This window comes from Seriola dumerili, unplaced genomic scaffold, assembly GCF_002260705.1.
Source record: "Seriola dumerili isolate Sdu_G_001 unplaced genomic scaffold, Sdu_1.0 BDQW01001195.1, whole genome shotgun sequence".
Classification (NCBI taxonomy): domain Eukaryota; kingdom Metazoa; phylum Chordata; class Actinopteri; order Carangiformes; family Carangidae; genus Seriola; species Seriola dumerili.
Window position 1 is genome coordinate 380519 of NW_019175450.1, and position 18873 is coordinate 399391.

General features: G+C 41.6%; 3 protein-coding genes across 4 annotated transcripts; 1 reads left to right on the forward strand and 2 right to left on the reverse strand.

Moving 5' to 3' along the window:
• Positions 1 to 134: 134 nt before the first annotated feature.
• gfm1 (G elongation factor mitochondrial 1) lies at positions 135 to 12274 on the forward strand. The gene is made up of 18 exons (XM_022767543.1): positions 135 to 298; positions 395 to 547; positions 652 to 784; positions 2525 to 2729; positions 3225 to 3341; positions 3706 to 3856; positions 4458 to 4612; positions 4753 to 4837; positions 4967 to 5104; positions 5414 to 5515; positions 5659 to 5715; positions 5814 to 5951; positions 6225 to 6307; positions 10099 to 10261; positions 10377 to 10521; positions 10621 to 10781; positions 10900 to 10953; positions 11577 to 12274. The coding sequence occupies exons 1-18, from the start codon at positions 224 to 226 to the stop codon at positions 11706 to 11708; spliced, it is 2247 nt and encodes a 748-aa protein (XP_022623264.1). The 5' UTR covers positions 135 to 223; the 3' UTR covers positions 11709 to 12274.
• lxn (latexin) lies at positions 6365 to 13408 on the reverse strand. Of its 2 annotated transcripts, none has more exons than XM_022767547.1 (7): positions 12284 to 13408; positions 9063 to 9239; positions 8885 to 8947; positions 8023 to 8197; positions 7588 to 7724; positions 7201 to 7263; positions 6365 to 6735 (listed from the first exon to the last, which is right to left on the reverse strand). In XM_022767547.1, exons 1-7 carry the CDS (start codon positions 12434 to 12436, stop codon positions 6619 to 6621), a joined length of 885 nt encoding a protein of 294 aa, XP_022623268.1. In that variant the 5' UTR covers positions 12437 to 13408; the 3' UTR covers positions 6365 to 6618. The 2 variants fall into 2 exon arrangements, with proteins under 2 accessions (XP_022623268.1, XP_022623269.1); XM_022767548.1 differs by lacking the exon at positions 12284 to 13408 and adding an exon at positions 9529 to 9630.
• A 634-nt stretch (positions 13409 to 14042) lies between these two features.
• neu4 (neuraminidase 4) lies at positions 14043 to 16783 on the reverse strand. Its single transcript, XM_022767545.1, has 3 exons — positions 16583 to 16783; positions 15780 to 16035; positions 14043 to 15079 (listed from the first exon to the last, which is right to left on the reverse strand). The coding sequence occupies exons 1-3, from the start codon at positions 16781 to 16783 to the stop codon at positions 14043 to 14045; spliced, it is 1494 nt and encodes a 497-aa protein (XP_022623266.1).
• Between the last annotated feature and the right edge of the window lie 2090 nt (positions 16784 to 18873).

Here is an 18873-nt window from a genome sequence, read left to right on the forward strand (position 1 = left end):
TCACTCGCATATCTTTCCCCCCACTATACTTAGGCTATTTTGAATGTGGTGTCGTTACTTTGAATGAACGCTAACGTTTGTAAATTTGGCACATCTGCGTTTCCGTAGATACGGAAGTACTGTTTCACAAGCAACCATCAGGGCCCCGGCGTGACATTCACGGGGTTGTTGGAGTTGGGTTTGCTCAAAAGACCACCCTGGGGCAGATCAAGCTGTCGTCAAAATGAGAGTACTAAAAGCGGGTCTCTCTTTGTCAAAAACGCATCTTCTGGCACCGGGGAGCGTCACTGTTAAAAAGGTAATCTGGACTGTGTTAAGCTGTACCGATCTAACACCAGAACTAACAGAGGGGTTTGAATATTGATCTTCCTCTGTGTGTGGGTTATCTCCACAGGTGCTCATCAACAGCTGTCGAACATGCTCCTCCGGTGTCTTCCCCAACGATAGGATCCGCAACATCGGGATATCAGCTCACATCGACTCGGGGAAGACCACCCTGACCGAGCGTGTCCTCTACTACACCGGGAGGATAGCAGAGATTCACGAGGTGGGCGCCGGGACGGGCCGTGTTTGTGTATTCATAGAACTTGACAGGTTTACAGGTGTGCAGTCTGCAGTCACGAGCTGTTTTCCCTCCCCTGTGGTGTGCAGGTGAAGGGGAAGGATGGTGTTGGAGCCACCATGGACTCTATGGAGCTGGAGAGACAGAGAGGCATCACCATCCAGTCAGCTGCTACATACACTGTATGGAAGAATAACAACATCAACATCATTGACACACCAGGTACTAAAAGTTTCACTTGAACTGGGGTCCATGGGGACAGCATTTTGCCTAGGGCCCCTGTTGGTCAGTGGTTGAATGTAATTAAGTACTTTCCTGAATTACTGTAAGTACAATTTTGAGATATCTACTAGAGTATTTATAATTAATGCCACTTTATTCTTCCACTACAATTATGACGGATGAAGTTATTAGTTACCAAAACATATGAAGAACTCAAAATACAGTGCATTGTAAAATGTTAACCTACGAACAGTATATAACATTTAACCTTCAACGAGTAGTTGATTTATCAGTGCATTGATTAGTCAATCATCAAAAAATAAATCAGAGTATTATAAACGGATGAATTGTTGAAGTTACTTTTAATGCCAAAATGCCTGAAACATTTCATGCTTCCAGCTTCTCAAATGTGAATGTGGCACTTTGGGCTCAGGGTAATTGTGGTGGGCATTTCAAACTATTTTCTCATGTTTGAAGATTAATCCATGATAAAAAATAATCATCAGTTGCAGTATTAGTATGAAATAATTACAAATAAACTTCACTTGACCAACTACCTACTACTAGAGTAACTACTACTTATACATTAATGCATATTCTACTAATAGTAGACATATCATTAAATATACTATGTACACTCAAAGGGCTAATTTCTCTACATTTAATACTTGATTATACTTGCATGTGTTTTCTTAAGTAACATTTTCATGGCAGAACTGTCACTTGCAACAGTATTTTTTTTATTTTTTTTTTTACAGCATTTATTAATACATATACTTATGTAACGTTAATATCTTTTTTATTAGACCCTTCCTGCCCGGTAAATATATGTAATAAATAAATAAATAAATATGCCCCCAGTTTGTAACGCAGGCTCTGTGGTACACATTTGAGGTCTCCAAGCCCAAGTTAAGATAACCCTGATGATAACCTCACTCTGGTGGATTTCACTGACTTTAGCCACAGAAGATGTCACACAACTATTTTTACAGATGTGACGAGGACTAACCATCACAAGTTTCCCTTTTAGGCCTATACTTACTCAGATGATATTAGTGCTTTTTGGGTGATGCACATTGTCAAAGAAGAAGACGCTGGTGATGTCAGCACAAAACAGACAGACGTGCTTTAGCAGAAGTAATTAGTTTAAACTTTTAATGGAAGAGAAACATGCATTTACCTTGTTTAAATATCATTTGAAACATTCCCAATACATTTTACTTTTTTGAAAGGAGAACAATGATAGATGTGTTACTGTTTGACTTAAATAAGCACCATGTCAGATTTCATACTGGACTGAATTGTAGTAGTGCAAAAAGAATTAGATTTCTTGTCTTGTATCTACTGACTGTCCATTCAATCTCAGTGGCCCCACAGTTATCTAAGGGAAAGCTGTCAACATCTATGCATTGTAATGACTGTGCAGCTGCAGTTACATGCACATATTACTCTGACTAAAAAAAAAAGCCGCAGAAACTTGGGTATCCCGATGGTCTTGACGATGCAATCGCAACGTTTTACCCTCTCTCTCTCCTCATGTTTTTCATTAATGTTTAATAAAGATTCCCTAAAACACTTTAACGTGCTGCAGAAACTAAAGGGAGGAACTTACTCAAATTTAAATTTATAGGAGTAAATATATTAAGTTACTTTTGTGCGTAGCTCACAACTCAAAGGTCTCACTAAATCATGTTTACTTTGCTCTATTTCTAAATGTCAATGTCCCCTTTGTCCCCCCAGGTCACGTGGACTTTACTATTGAGGTGGAGCGAGCGCTGCGTGTGCTGGATGGAGCCGTGCTGGTTCTGTGTGCCGTGGGAGGGGTCCAGTGTCAGACCATGACCGTGAACAGACAGATGAAACGCTACAACGTCCCCTTCCTCACCTTCATCAACAAGCTAGACCGCATGGGCGCCAACCCCGGCCGAGCCCTGCAGCAGCTGAGGTACAGTACAGTGCTTTTAGATGATATTTTCTGAAAACTGCAAAGTTTGGTGTTAAAAAAAAAACAAATCACTTGAATGAGCTATGTGAATGTGTCTGGTAGATGATGTACATTTATTGGTCCATTTACTCAGCAGACACAGTCAGAGGTTTTGTAAATTTAATAATTAAAGCTACGGAAAAAAATGTAACCCATTTCACGATATTGCAATAGAGATCCCAGATCAGATTGAAAATCAATATATTTCCCAGCTTTATTTGCATGGCCTTGTCTTGTTTACATCACCTGTAACTTCTACATGCATCCAGTATACTATTCCTGAATTTCTGCTAATTTAGAAATAAACCTAACAATAGACACAGATACAAGAAACAAACAGTGGCAGTGTGAACCTCCATGTCTCTATCTTTAGGCTGCATTTTTTGGTAGTCCACAAACAATGTTGTAATCAGCCGTGACTGATTCTTCACATTTAGATTTTGTCTTACTTTTCAGAACCAAGCTGAACCACAACGCAGCTTTTGTGAACATCCCCATCGGCCTGGAAGGCAACATGCGCGGCATCATTGACCTTGTACAGGAGCGGAGCATGTATTTTGAAGGACAATTTGGGTAAGGGATTCCCCTCTGGTAGCTTCACCACGAGGAGATCAGTTTCTCTCTGTGTTTAGTATTTTTCTGCGCTGTGATTAACAACCTGATAACTTACTTACCATATTAACACTTATTGTTTATTTTGCTGATTCTCCTAAGTTGTGCCTCAGTTTTTTGCAACCAGAATAGTTTGTTTTTAGCATAGAGGAGTTTGGTAGAAGACAGCTTGGCTGCAGGAGAATTAAAAGACCTGCAGGTATCAGTGACAAAAATCATCAAAATCAGGATTTGTCAGTTTACAAGTGTTAATTACAAGTGAGATTCTGTTCCTGAGGAATATGAAACTGATTCTACAGTTCCCCCCCCCCCCCCCCCCCCGCAGTTCAACTATCCGCTATGATGAGATCCCGGCAGATTTCCGTGCTGAGGCTGCAGACCGGAGGCAGGAACTGGTGGAGTCCGTGGCCAACGCTGACGAAATCTTGGGAGAGATGTTCTTGGAGGAAAAAATTCCTACCAATGATGACCTGAAGGTTTGTGTCTTTCAGGAAAGAGGATGTGAAAAGTTAAGGGATCACCAAAGTTATTATAATTCATCCAGAAGGGAACACCAATCTGTGTACAAAACGATGCAATAGTTGTGGAAACGGTTCCCTTCAAACCACAAATGTCAACCTGCCGATGGTGCAAGAAGAAAAATCAGGAGATCACCAAATTTAGTAGGATTTATCTTCTGAGCACCATTGGATATCTGTATTGAATTTAATGCCAATCCATCAGATACTTGTTAAGACTTTTCATTACAAATCAAAAATGCCCAAACTGAAAAGGCAAGCCATCCGCTAGTTTCTGAGCTATTTCAGTTTGGACCAAAGTGGTGGCCGTAGCCATGCTGCTAGTGTTGCTGATTTTAAAAAAAAAAGTAAAATATCTTCAAATCAAATTCTGACCAGTTTGCCTTCAAAACACGACATTGTCTGTTGATTAAAGTCAACAAAAAAGGGTTAGGGTTAGATGTGAAGTCGAATGGCATATCCAAACTGGCACGTTGAGCCTTTGTGGTTGAATGAGGAATAAATAACATTGGGAGCATGTGACTGTCCCTCAGTCTCTTGTCCTTTTACTGTCCTCCAGGCTGCAATCCGCAGGGCCACAGTGCAGCGTCTCTTCACCCCAGTGTTGGTGGGCACAGCGCTGAAAAATAAGGGCGTCCAGCCTCTGCTAGACGCTGTCCTGGATTACCTGCCGAACCCCACTGAAGTGAAGAACTATGCTACCCTCAATGACGAGTGAGTAGGGCTGTCAGTTTGTATACAATGTCTTGTAACAGTAGATTAAATTAAATCAATGTCAGATCCTTATATCTGAAAAAAGCCTTTCTGGAGAAATTTTTGTGCTCTTAATGTTTGTGGGTTTTTCACCATGTTAGAGATTCCAGTGAAACATCAAAGATTCAAATGGACCCAACCAGAGATGATACACATCCCTATGTTGGTCTGGCCTTCAAACTGGAGGTGAGCTATGTTTGAAATCTGTTTTTTCTGATGTTCTTATAGCGTCTTCTTCATTTCTGCAGTTTTGCTCAACAGGAAGGTCTCATTGGGTCATGCTTTGTTGCTTCCTGTGGTCTTTCTCATTAACAGGCAGGGAGATTCGGTCAGCTCACATATGTGCGAGTGTACCAGGGCTGTCTGAAGAAAGGGGAATACATCTACAACACACGCACAAGCAAAAGGGTCAGAGTTCAGAGGCTCGTGCGCCTCCATGCCGACCAGATGGAGGTGAGAGCAAACCAGCACACGTCAGCAAGTTATCAGGGGGGACAATTTTTCCATCTGTGGTTTTTGCAGTTCAGACAGCAGAGCAACATGACTGGTCAAAACGGTTAGGTTCCTCTTTCAGCTCCAGTGAAGTGTGTAGATAACAACCACATCCCCTGTGACACCAGAGTGAAATGTTTCCACCCGCCTTGCATCAAAACAAGAGATGGAAAATCAACAATGTTTGTTTATATACTTCAGTTATTAAAAATAAGCCATGTAGATCATCCTGTTGTTTCTATTGGTCCCTTTCTATCCCTGCTGTTTCAGGATGTGGATGAGGTTTATGCAGGAGACATTTGTGCTCTGTTTGGGATTGACTGTGCCAGTGGAGACACTTTTACATCCAGGACCAGCGCTAACCTCTCAATGGTGAGTAGTGTTAATGTTTTCCCTGGGCAAAAGAGCCAAAGCCTGCTCATTTGAAGATGTTGGAATGGAAAGGACTCTTTTCTTTCCATACTCCAAGATATAAAGAGCATCCAGTGTTCATTTGTTACCTTCTTGTCCCACAGGAGTCAATTCACATCCCAGAGCCTGTCATTTCTATGTCAATGAAGCCAACCAATAAGGTAGAAAGATCCTTAAACTTACCTGTATATACTTTTAAAAATCTAATGCTAGAGTCTAAATAGCATCTATAACTCTTTACTATCTTTTATCCGCACAGAATGACCTGGACAAATTCTCCAAAGGCATCAACCGTTTCACCAGGGAAGATCCTACGTTCAGAGTTCATTTTGACACAGAGAGCAAAGAAACCATCATCTCAGGAATGGGCGAGCTGCATCTGGAAATCTACTCCCAGGTACCTGGTCAGACACTGTGCAGCTCAAGGACATTCTGTATGTTTAAAACAAAATATCCTCCAATAATTCAGACTAATTCTGCGATGCTTTGGTGAGACAGGTCCACTGACACATGCCAGTGGTATTTAATCTGTTATAAATGCCAAAAAAAAAAAAAAAATCACATCTTAAAATGAAACTCTGTCCAAATGTGACATGGTTATAAACCTTTCTATGGACAGTTTTCAAAAACTACTTTTTTACCGAACAGCTGTTTTGGTTTGTTGTTTCAGAGAATGGAGAGGGAATACAACTGTCCCTGTGTGATGGGGAAGCCCAAAGTGGCTTTCAGAGAGACGATCACTGATCCTGTACCGTAAGTCCTGACCTCCCAACACACAGACGTACACACAAACACACTCTACTGAGCAACAATAGGTATAAACACTTTATTTTGGTTAAACACTCCGGTTGCTTAAACCAAGAGTACAGAACAATTAAAGCATATCATATCATTATGTAGGATGGATTAATCTGATTCCTGATAGTACAAACTCAACCTTTCTGTAGTTCAAAAAGTTTTATGCTGCAAGCGTCAACAGCTGATTCCCCCCACCCCTGAACACAAGATGTGAGCATCAAGGTTTTGTTTTTGGTCGTAGTTGCAGTGCGATGAACGTCAGCAGTTTAGTTTGTATTTGGAGGTTTTTCACAGTCATGGCAGTGAGGAAGCTTCTCCATCTGCAGCACTTTAACTCCCTCTGACGGAGACCAGCTGAACAGCAGTTTCCAGTGAATGATTTCCTGCATAAAACCAAACACAGATTGTCAGATTAATACGACATATCAGGTAGTTACGCTGGTCCTCACAAAAGGGAACTGTATACTCATTGTTCAAGTCACTAACGTTCCAGACCAATTTACTGCAAGATGCCGCTAGTGCTTAAATTACTAGCTGCTTCATTAGCCGGTTATTCTGCTAAACAATCAGTTTAAACATTTATCAAGAAAATATATGAAACATTTGTTGTTTACAGCTTCACAAATGTTATAAATCAGCTTTTTCTTCCGTTTCATTATGAAATTATTTAACTGAATTTTTTCCTTTGTTACATATTTGTCTGAATAAGATAAGACAAAGCTGTGGGCATTTATAAGTTATGGTAGCCATCTGGTTCTGCAGTCATTATATAGTTAAAATAAAATTTAAATATTTGGTAACACTTGATCACCAAGTGTGTTAAAAGTTTAATATACTATAGTGGTTACCTGGGACACCATCTCATGCAGCAGTATGTGATAGTCAAACTTCAGCTGGTCGTTCTCAGTTTCCTGCAGCAGACAAGAGAAAAATGATAGAAACATCTGTATTAGATACAGATGTTACTGGCTTAATCCTCAGCCTGTGTGCAGCCTCCTTCCTGCCCCAGCCTCCAGAGTAAACAGCAGCGTATTCGGTCACAACAACAACCGGCCTTGTATGTCTGATGACTGAAATGTATTGACTAGATTAAACGGTCACGGAGACAACTATTTGTTATTGCTATGTAAAATAACATGTCTAAAAAGGTCCACATTTGGTTAGCAGAAATCCTGTTTCCATATTTATCAATTGAGGATTCACAAGTGGACCCGACAACGGATAAAACAACCTACCAACTGCGTGATGTTGGCCACCTGAGCCATGTTGTACAGAGTGTTTTCAGTTGATTCGTTCAGCATGGTGAAGCTGGAGGCCACAGAGCCAAGGTGCCACAGAGGCTCCATCTCAGGCTCAATGCGACCGTAGCTATCTGTTGGTCAGAACGTTAAGTGTGTTACAAAGGAAGTCTGGGGTTCAAAAGTCGCACATGGTCTTGTGTGTGCGCTTGTGGTGTACAGGAGTTTACAGTTTCAAGACCAGCGAGGACAGGCATTCTTGTTGTGTTAATCATATTAAGAGGGACACTGAGTTCAGTTAGAAACCACAAACCTCCAACAATGTTGAAAACCCAAAATGCTGCAATCTGAGACGGTTAACGTTGTGCAACAGCTTGACTATGAGTATGTTCATTACCAGCAACAATTTGCAGTTTGTTTTATTGCACATACCAGGTAAATGTGCTGACAGCAGGCTTTGGTTCTTGTACTGTTGGTAAAAGGCCTCTTCTTGAGCGTTTGTGTCGATTTTTCGGAGCTCCTCACTCGAGGCCTGGACCTGGGGTGAGCTCTGCTCCTGCTGCTTCCCCTTTGGAAAAAAAACCTCTGCGGAGCATTTCTCTGTACTCTGGATGAATAGATAGAAGAGAAGAGAGGCAGGTTGCATGAGAAAGAAGCGGAGGAGGGCATACAGAGCAAAGGCGTACTCCCGATGTTACCACGGCAGCTAGTGACTCAGTGTTGCACCACACTGTTAATCATACAACAAAATGTGAGCCTCCTTTTGTCTGCTCTTTAGTAAATCTTGTCAAACCTACATGCTCACTCTGAAGTCATAGATTATTCAGCTGTGTATTTTAAACTTCAACTTCACGCCTACAGTTTGCTTAAAACGTCTTTCATGAACACATTGTGAACGCAGTGCTATGAAGTCTTGAAATGTTGAGGGTAAATGCAGGAAGTTAAACAGAGATTTTGTCTATACCCGTCAATTTAGATGCAAAAAAGTCTTCAAAGACAAACACAAAGGAGCAGTAAAGTAAATCCCTCACTTCAGGATGGTGAAAGGGTTTTTTTATGATCTGATCAGGAATAAATTTTGTCATTAAACTTGTAGTTTTATTCTATTTTCAGGGTGTTTTTAACATCTGGTCAGAGACCGAGATAATTGTGGCTCATTTTCAGTTCTTTTTCTGATGGAGGAGTGTCTGTCTGTATCTAAATCATGAGATGACCCCTGTCTCAAAGTATGAAAAAAAAACAAAAAAACCCCTAAAAAAAAAAAAATAAATAATAAAACACATAAAAAACCTACTTTGCTCATGACGTCCTGTACCGTGATGTCCAACTGATACTTTCTTCCAGAGTCTGCCACATCCTGAAAGGGAAGTGAACCATAATCAGAGCTTGTATTCCATCACTATTCTGTATTTACTTACATAGCTATAACGGTTAAAGGTTTGTTCATATTTCAATAGTAAAGTTCGACTGACCTCTGCGTTCCCGCTGTGGACCTTCTGCAGTCCGAACACCCTGTATGGTGAGCCATAGCGGGTGTTGAGGTAGTGTTGGACCACCTTGGCTGCCCTCTGAGCGGGGTAGTGATTGGGGTTCAGCTTGCCAGTCGCCATCACATCCTCCTCAGGCTCCAATCCTATTGGTACTTTGTTCTGTTTTTCCAGAAATGGACAATGAGAAAGGAGATGATGAAGAGAACGGAGAAAATGAGAAACAGGGATGGGCTTCCAGTCCCTGAAGTACTTTGACCCTCAGGTGTCAGCAGGGTGGAGCCTTTTCCCTTAGATCAGTTTATATCTAGATAAGAAAAAGCCTTAGACACAAGGAGAACATCCATTGAGGAAAGTGGGAAGCAAATATGCAGAAGTAACAGGGGTGAGAGTGAAGAGGTGCACAGCTGAAAAATGTGAAGTAAATTAGATGAAAGGAGTCTGATCTTGCCTGGAGCTGGAAGGCTGACACTCCCTGCCGATTAGTTGGCAGGTGGAAAGTTTTATCTGTTCAGTGTTCAGAGTCAGCTGCTCCTCATGCGAGTGGAAACATTACTTCCCACTTCCTTTGACACCAGAGCTCTTTGAGGACAGCCCCTTTTTAAAGACACAGAGCTCTTTTCTGTTCTCCCGTATCAGCCTGACAGAACACGCAGTGCAAGCAAATAGACCCTTATAAAAAGTAATACCAGGATCAGTCAGATTTGCTGCAGCATTGTTTGACTTTTTGCAATTAGATGATAAAGAAATCAATCAGAAATCAATTTGATAGGTTAGGTTGGAGTGTAACGTACTGCTTTTGGGACACTATCCATTTTTAAAGGGTTAGGATTAGTATAAATAGTAATAAATACTGATTCCTCAGTTGCCTCAATAAAATCAATTAAAAACAGTAGCTGACTAATATCTGGATTACTTCTTTTTAAAGCAGATGACACTCCAATAAAATGGCCCAAAGATGACATGGTCCCGCTACGTCACCCTGCCTAAATACATGGATATTGTGTCCTGTTTCCTGTAGGTTTGAATTCACCCACAAGAAGCAGAGTGGTGGCTCTGGGCAGTACGGTAAAGTTATCGGGGTCCTTGAGCCTCTGGAGTCAGAGCATTCCACAAAGCTGGAGTTTGACGACCAGACCGTCGGTACGAACGTCCCAAAGCAGTTTGTACCCGCTGTCGAAAAGGTAATTTTCCTGACTTTCACGTGGTCACAGTCAGCTATGAACGTGTGAAATGTTTGAAAGAGAATAAAGTTTATTTCAACACAAAGCAAAAGCATTTCTTCCCATCGTGCTGCAGGGCTTCAGAGAGGCCTGTGAGAAGGGACCCCTGAGCGGGCACAAGATCTCGGGAGTCAGATTCCTCCTGGAAGACGGAGCGCATCACATGGTCGACTCCAATGAGGTCTCCTTCATCCGTGCAGGAGAGGGCGCTCTAAAGCAAGGTGAGTGTTCAGTTGACTTCAGATCTGACATGCTGTCGTTTCATTTTATTTAATTCTGGGTCTGCTTCATGTGTGTGGCCTTCAATGTTCTCTCCACAGCTATGGAAAAGGCCAACGCGATCATCCTGGAGCCAATCATGTCGGTGGAAATTGTAGCACCTCAGGAGTTTCAGGGAGCAGTCATTTCTGGTGTGAACCGTCGGCATGGTGTCATCACAGGACAGGACGGGGCTGAGGGATACTTCACTCTGTATGCTGATGTGAGTCCACATTGTAAATGATATTCACATGCAGCCACAGTCTTTTAGTTCACAATATTTTAACATTATCCTTTTACCGTTTTATATTTGAGTAATTTCAGCCTGTTTCTCCCAACAGATTCCACTAAACGACATGTTTGGCTACGCCACAGAGCTGCGCTCCTGTACTGAAGTAAGTCCAAACTAAACACTGTTAAACTCTGCAGTCCAGTATAGTTCAAATCATGTTGAGCATCAACAGGAGCAAGCATGTAGGTTTCAGAAGTGGGGACATGAAAATGAGACACACGAGTCAGAGCTTCTTAGAAAAAAAAAAAAGAAAAAAAAAAAGGAAATGTGAATGTTATGTCAATCAGTATCAGTTTCAGTATAAAACTGGTTATTAAACTTTCCAATATTTGCTAAGCACTGTGCTTTACTTCTTGGACGTTCAGTTCTAGCATCAGTTGAGGAGGATGATTGACTGCAATTACAAATACATGTTTTTTTTTTGTTTTTTTTTGCACTAGCCTCTGTGTAGCCTGTGAAGTGACAATCAGGCCACTAAAGTGCACAAGTCCCTCTCTGCTGCCCAGAAATGTTATCGCTGGGAGCTCACAGCAGTAACACTAATAGAAGGAATAGTTGTCACGTTGATCAGCTCCTCTCTTCTCTCAGCTAGATTTAGGCAGAGGACTCTTTGTAGTGAGGAAATCAAACTGAAACTGTAAAGTGAATGAAGTGAAGAGAAAGCAACCACTTCCATAATTCATTACAGTTTTCATAAACTAACATGTTCTGTCATTGTTTATTCAGGGGAAAGGCGAGTACACTATGGAGTACAGCAGATATCAGCCCTGCCTTCCAGTCACACAGGATGAGCTCATCCACAAATACTTAGAGGCTACAGGGCAGCTGCCCGCCAAGAAGAACAAGTGGAAGAGCTGAAAACTGTCTGTCTACTCAACTGTACACTATTGGACTTTGACATGACAGCCGTCCCTCCTTTAGACGCCTCTTCTGCCCATCATCAACCGTGACTCGACAATAAGGCTTTATTTCATGGGGCAAAGCAGAACTTGGATATTTTACACTGGCTTTGCAGTTAGAGTTAAGGTTTCTCCCAAATGACTGACCCCTGTGAAAGACATACTGTATTTATTACTTTGATTTTAGCACAATTTGACCTCTACAGTTAGCATCTGCAGTCAGCGTTTTGTAAGATGGTGGTTGGTAAGGAGAGCTCAGTGTTTTGACTGGAGCTTATAATGGCTTTTGTACCATCTACACAAAGGTTGTGTTGTAATAATGATTGCAGCAAAGATACATATCCGTCTTTTAACATGTATTTTTTTGCGTGCAGATCATTTTTCTTGCAAGGCACCACTCTGTTGAGTTCAACTTGAGCAGGCGGATACTTCACATGTGCAATGCAACTGATTAGCTACACAACACTTTGTTAAAACCTGCAAAAAGAAAACACAATTATGCACCAATACCAGTCGGAGGGAGTTCCTTCTCACCTGCCCAATGACCTCTGTTTCCTCTACCGTCTCTGGTACACTGTTGGGGTGAGCTGACATGTCCGCTGAGTCAGACTCAGGTCTGGTTGTCACACTGGGGCTCCCAGTTACCCCTGTTAACACAGCCAGAAAAACCATGATCCTCAAACCCATCGTATTACGCTGTAGAACACAGATGCTGGAGAAAAGGAAAAACCACTTGTGTGAAAGAGTCCAAACAGGGAAATGACCCTCCTGTCAGTGTGGAGTTATATAACGAGGAGGAGGGGAAGCAGAGAGAAGAGATTGTCCAGATCCTGCTGTCTTCCTGGCACGATCTGTTTATTCTTTTCCTCTTAACTAAACAAACCGCTACACTTTATCTGGTTCTGTTCTTCATACACTCTCATGCAACCCACTTAAGCTGTCAGCCACCAACTGTTTCAACACCCTCACAAGAAGAAATGATTCGTTTCTAATGTTATCCCATTAGAGCTGCTGCTCATGAAGCAGGTGTGATTAATACGTGAACTTGATGAGTTGCAGCCGCGCCTGGTCCACAGTGTGTTTCACTGAGCCAAATTAAACATGAACTGGCAATTTGGGGGGGAGTTTAAACACAAAATCTACACTGTTTAAGATCTAGGATTACGTTGTAGAGTCAAGTTATGCAACATCAAGAGCGCAACTAGAAAAAATGAGCTCATCATAATAATCATCTGCAGAATATTCGCACAGGAAATAAATCTAAATATCTACATATTGAAATTAAGTAAAAGTTCTTAAATTCTTCATGGACCTGAAACCAAGACGTGTAAGAGTGGAAAGACATAATTCTCCTTTGTTTCTTGACCTTGAAAACAGTTTACAAAGCAGTGTCACCATAATTTGCACAAATGTTGCATCTTGCAGTGAGATAGTTCTGTCGACTGTCGTTGTCTGTGTTTAGCCCAGAGACACTGGCTAAGTTATCTTGATAACCAATGAAAGAGGAAGAGGAAATTGGAGAAGACGCTCTGGGAATTCTTAAAATGGCCGATCAAGTGGATGTCTGTCTTAATATTTCAGAAATATGTTGGATGTTCCTCCATGTTTTGCAAAGCAGCAACTAACTCCTAAACCTGATAACTCACAGGCATAAATCTGCTTCTGATAGTGTGATTAGTTTCTTGTTTTCCTATTAAATTGCTTTGTTTGGCTCCAGTTTGAATCATCATTAGGGCTGCAGTTAATGATTCTTTCACTACTGATTAATTTGGCGTATTATTTTCACAATCACAATTCCTCAGAGTCTAAAGTTGTGCGTTCAAACGTTGCGATTTGACCGACCAACAGTCCGAAGCACAGAGATTCTCAGTTCAAAAGCAGCAAATCCTCACACTGGAGAAACTGAATTATTTTTCTGTTGATCAAATATTTGATTAGTCTAATAATGATTTCAGCTTTAACCAGAATTACTCACAAAATACTACCAATAATGGAGAAAAAAATTAAGGGTTTGGAAAATTTTAATGACTCCTCATGTGTTCTATCAAATCATAATTGACTGATGATCAGCAAAAAACAAAAACCTAAAATATGTACAAGGCTTTTCCATCACTTCTGAGTCTGATTTGGTTGCAGTTAATGTAACTGAAATCAGCTGAGTAACACTACAAAACCTACATTACTCATAAGAACAATCTCTCTTGTAAATATTCTATGATATTCTGTAATACATGGTGGATGTGGTGTATATAAGGCAATTATTGGAAGAAAACTATAACTCTATTACAAGCTTTTAAGACACAGAGCACATCTCAGTCAACTTGCTCTTCTTTCTCCTCTTCTTCACGTGAGGCACCTGTTGGAGAATTGGTGTTCTTTGAGCATCATGTCCACTACACCGACCTGCGTCAGATTCCTGTCTCTGCTGTCTTTCACACTCGTCGCCGTCATTTCCCAGCTGCACATCTCGAGGCAGATTATCAATGAGTTCGTACAGGGTAAAGATGCTGAAGCAGATTTCATCGTAGGCTGTTTTAGTACCACACTCGAACAGGCAGGCGAAGGCCACGGCGGGTGGTGCCCCAGGCGAGGGAGGCAGCTCCAGATAGGCCAGGTCAGAGTAGGCGCTGGGGCCCTCGTAGATCACCCAGGGGCCGCGCCAGCTGTCTGGGTCACGGGGAAATAAGCTGAGGAATACGCCCAGATCCCTGCGTGCAGTTGTCCATGTTGGGTGGGAGTACACTACCCAGGTGGGGGTGAGGAAATCTGGAGGTGCACTGTGATTGGGTGACAAAGGGCTGGTGGAAGCAGAAGTGATGTTTGGAGAGGGAGAGGTGGTGTGATTAGAGTGAGTCATGCAGGACGTCCTGTGTCTGGAGCGGTGTATAGGTTGGTGTAAGTGATGGTTACGACTTTGGCATAGATGTAATGGGGCAGGAAATCCAACAATGCTACCATGACAACCATTTCGAGGCTCCACCAGCCGCTGCACCAGCTGCCCCTCCTGAAACACAGCTCCATCATCCAGACTGAGGGCCTGCACCCTGTAGCCGAGAGGGCTGCGGGCATTACAGTACAACACATTAGTCCCATCCTCTTCATCCACAGACACCATCTGACACTCCACGCTCTCTGGGCCCGGCACCGCCTCCCCGAATCGCCAAGTTCTCCCATGGGTGTCACTGTGAAAGCAGAAGGCATGGGGAATGGTCTGGCAGAGGTGTCCGAAGCACTCTTTGCACTCGATGTGGTAAGCGTAGGCGGGAATGAGCAGGCGACCTGACTTCAGCTGGATACCATGCCCCGGACCGAGAGCGAAGGTGGCCCATTCTTCAAGGAGGGAAGGAAAAGGGAGATACAAAAATTTAGTGACACATTCACATGATACACATGAATGGCACTGATTAACTTAACAGAAAAACAGCATCGATATATGATACTTAACTTTACCAGGTTTAGTCATCACATAATATTATAGAAGTATGAAGGCGTACAGCTGTTCAGAAATTCATAGATAAAAAATTAGGAAAAAATTCAAATTCATTTTGTGTTAAAGGATTTTGTTTGTTTTGTTTTGTGAACATCTGGCGACCCCTTAGATTCATCTTGTGAGTGTCCGTGGATGGATTAAAGAACAGTCCTACCAGGCACAAGCCTAGGGGCCCGAGAGATCAGGCAGCTACAAAGAGACTACAAACGACACACCTGTGACTCCAACTGTCATTTGTGTCTCTTACAGTCTGGGGGTCCCATATAGGAAGGGCTGGATACCCATTCTCTCATAATCCGTGTTATGACTCCTATGTTTAGAACTCCCAGGATAGCATAAGCATGAAGGGGTATTTTCAGTTTTACAGTACTCACTTAAATTATATCTGGGTGTAATATCTTAATCAAAAAGTGTCACAATTTCACATCTTGGTGCTCTGATTTTCATCTTAATAAGACTGTTTTCTAAGTCTCAGTGGAAACTCAGTAACACAGTGGAAGTCTGTTTTAGGTTGGATTTTCCCTTTATGAATTCTCTGACCTTTAATAGTGTCTCCTATGACTCTCTTAGTAAGATCGGTGACAGCAGTCCAGGTGTCTCCGTCGTCTGTGCTGCAGATGTAGCAGAGTCGGGTCACGTTCTTGCCGGTCACCAGCTGATAGGACTCCGAGGTGTGGCCCAGAACAGCGATGAAGAACAAGAAGAGGGTGCCTGTGAACTCGTCATACACCGGGCACGGGTTCATGGACCGGTGGCCTGTCAGGAAAGCAGTGCCCAGGACACGCATGTCCTCCCACTGGAGCAGCACAAGGGAGAAGGAACGGAGATTAGAAAGGAAGACGTAGTAGATAGCAGTAGAACAGATACAATGAAATGATTTAGAAATGAATAGAAAAAGACAAACAAAAAACAAAGCTACCGAGCAACACTTGGCTGTTCCACCCAAATTACAAAACACGTATTTTCACATATTGGTTTTGACAAAATAACTCAAGGTCCCTTCACTGGCTTTTTACTTAGTCTGTCTCCTGAGTGTCTGAAGGTCAAGACTGTAACCTTTGTAACATGACTGTGCTTTGGTAGTATAAGCTAACACGTGTTCCATTATAAGCCCCCAAAAAAGCTGGTTACTCTAATTGACCTGCTCTGTGAATATGTACTTGTTGGACAACTTTTAAGTCAGAAATTTAAATGTTGAGCTGTACATTTCAAATGAACTCCTTCATAGTTGAACTAGATTTTTAAACAAGCACTTTTACTTTTAATTATTTACAATGACGGCAGAGTACATGTCTTCAATCTACAGGGCTTTACAGCCTTCAGACCCAGTGAACAACACTGACCTCTACATAGTTTCTGTAGAAAGTGCCTTTCCTCATGACCAGCAGGTGAGCCTGAGAGTCAGATGGGCTGAGTCTCTCCTCACAAAAGGCCAGAAAGGACCTGGAGTGTGACAAGTAGAGCAGTGCTGGGACTCTGTACGTCACTCCGTTTGGCTCCTTATGAAAAAGCACCGACCTCGCTGGGAAATAGGGTGACCTCATTCTCTCTGGTGTGTGAATATTTCTGGGTACCTCCAAGTCCTCTGAAAAGAAAAATCAGGATTAGAACTACCTTTATTGGATTAAAGGATTATCTTAAAGGACAGGTTCGCAATTTTTCAATCTTGTCTTGAAACAATAAGCAGGTGTTCATATGAGGAAGCCAACTGAGTCTTCATCTCACTAAACAGTGTCTGGAAAAAGTCCAGTTTCAGACAAAGCTAGTTCATCTGTTACTAATGTGAATTCTGTTTGCCATCTCAACCATTGCAACAATGTTAACGCACTTCTTCCCCCTGATACTGGAGACCCTGTTCAAGCTGTTGAACATCAGATTCATTAGGATAAAACAAGGAAATTTCTAGTTGAGTTCCATATTTAAAAAAAAAAATTAAGCTTCACATATTACATCTTTAATTTAAGCACAATTTGAATCTAACTCTACAAAAGATGCCACTTACCTCATACATCAGACATTACAACTCTAACAAGCTGGATTTAAAGGCTGAACAAAGAAATGCGTCTGGGAGGAGTTGTATAACTGACAAGAAGCCTGGTTTTAAATAGAGCACAAACTGTCAAAACCACTCACAAAATCCCTCTTATATGTTTTAGCAACTTCAGCATCACAATAAATTAGCACAGAGCAAGAGGAACTTCTCACTATAACGACATTATGAAGAGGAAATTGTGCACAGGTTATGAACAGAAAAAGGCAAATACTTACACTCGCTATGCTCTGTGAACTGCTGCTGCTTTGTGGGGATATACTGTATGTGTCAGCACTTGAATGTTGGGTTGACAGTGTATGTGTGTGTTGGGGGGGGGTGTGTAGTTGGTTTGTGTGTGTTTTCGGGTGAGGGTCTGAAAACGATGGCCTCTCCTCTCCGTCCCCTATTCAGTGCAGCAGCATGGCATGCTGCTCACTGACCCAGAAATGGACCACACTCATCAGATCTACAGCTTTGGATGAATCAGCGCAGAGCAGCCATTGTGGAAATGAAGGCCGAGTGGGGCCATGCTGAACAATGATTTGATGATCTGCCTCCTCTGTGTCCTCTGTGGTTTTCCTTTTCATTTTCTGCAGAATGTGTAGGAACTGATACTGTGTTGCTTTCAGTGTAAAGCATACTACTACTGCGGCTGGCTTCTATTTCACTCTTTATTTGTTCATATACTGCAAGACAATCATTTTGTGTTACCAGGTTGTAGAAAATTCTCCTCCAGCATTGCACTTTTGTCTTTTTAGCTCTTGAATTCATTAGGGAAACCCATCCAATGGACTGCTGGATAACTTACTCTCTTGAAAAGCAACTATTTTGATAATTTAATGGTTTTGAGTCATTCTTTAAGAAAATACATATGCCAATATTTTTGACATCTCAAATGTGAATAGTAGTAGTAATAGTAAACTCAATAAATTAAAATTTTTAATTGTAAGTGACTAACGAACCTTTACTAATGGCTCATTAGAAATTGAGAAACTCCACCATTTGATGTCATACTGCAAAGCCACATTATTACCAAAACATGTTATTTGAACAGGGCACACCCATGCAAGATATTATTATTTAAAGTACAAAATTGAAAAAATATCAAATGTTAATAAAGCAGTTTATAAGTGGATGTGCTGTAGCCCCTTTCCAGAAAATAAACAAACAAGGTCTCCCTAATGAATTAAAGAGCATTTTGTAAACCCAATGAATGGTGATCAGAAGGTGATGCAGGTGAAGGTGAAGAGGTTCCTAATCTGTGTACACAAATTATGTATGGATGTATGGAAGTATGTGTGTATGCGTATATTCTGTATTTCTGTTTCACGACTTCTGAGCGGCTCAGTATTGTTGTAGATATATATCACACGGAGCACAGTAAATCAGTGAAATTAAAGGTGTAAAAGACAGTAAAACACTGGAATATCAGTTTTGCCCATTTGCCAAATAGAGAGTAAAAACAATACCCTGAATTAAACCTTCCAGGAGGCAGTTCGCTCCAACTTTGTACAAAAAGGGAACAACTTTTTACCAGACAAGTATTTCAAGTTTTACACATTAAAATATACAATGGATCTGTATTAATAGTTCGGAAAGTAA

Bases quoted from the DNA above. Each gene is read 5' to 3' on its own strand.
- lxn (XM_022767547.1), bottom strand. From the start codon at position 12,436: ATGGGTTTGAGGATCATGGTTTTTCTGGCTGTGTTAACAGGGGTAACT. The intron at 9,240-12,283 runs GTGAGAAGGAAC...CTGGAAAAACAG, and splicing joins AAACAGAGGTCATTGGGCAG to AACAAAGTACCAATAGGATT. The intron at 6,736-7,200 runs GTAACCACTATA...GGTTTTATGCAG, and splicing joins TGCATGAGATGGTGTCCCAG to GAAATCATTCACTGGAAACT.
- gfm1 (XM_022767543.1), top strand. From the start codon at position 224: ATGAGAGTACTAAAAGCGGGTCTCTCTTTGTCAAAAACGCATCTTCTG. The intron at 2,730-3,224 runs GTACAGTACAGT...CTTACTTTTCAG, and splicing joins CGAGCCCTGCAGCAGCTGAG to AACCAAGCTGAACCACAACG. The intron at 10,262-10,376 runs GTAATTTTCCTG...ATCGTGCTGCAG, and splicing joins TTGTACCCGCTGTCGAAAAG to GGCTTCAGAGAGGCCTGTGA.
- neu4 (XM_022767545.1), bottom strand. From the start codon at position 16,783: ATGAGGTCACCCTATTTCCCAGCGAGGTCGGTGCTTTTTCATAAGGAG. The intron at 16,036-16,582 runs GTCAGTGTTGTT...GTGCTGCTCCAG, and splicing joins TCTACAGAAACTATGTAGAG to TGGGAGGACATGCGTGTCCT. The intron at 15,080-15,779 runs GTCAGAGAATTC...CCCTCCTTGAAG, and splicing joins CATAGGAGACACTATTAAAG to AATGGGCCACCTTCGCTCTC.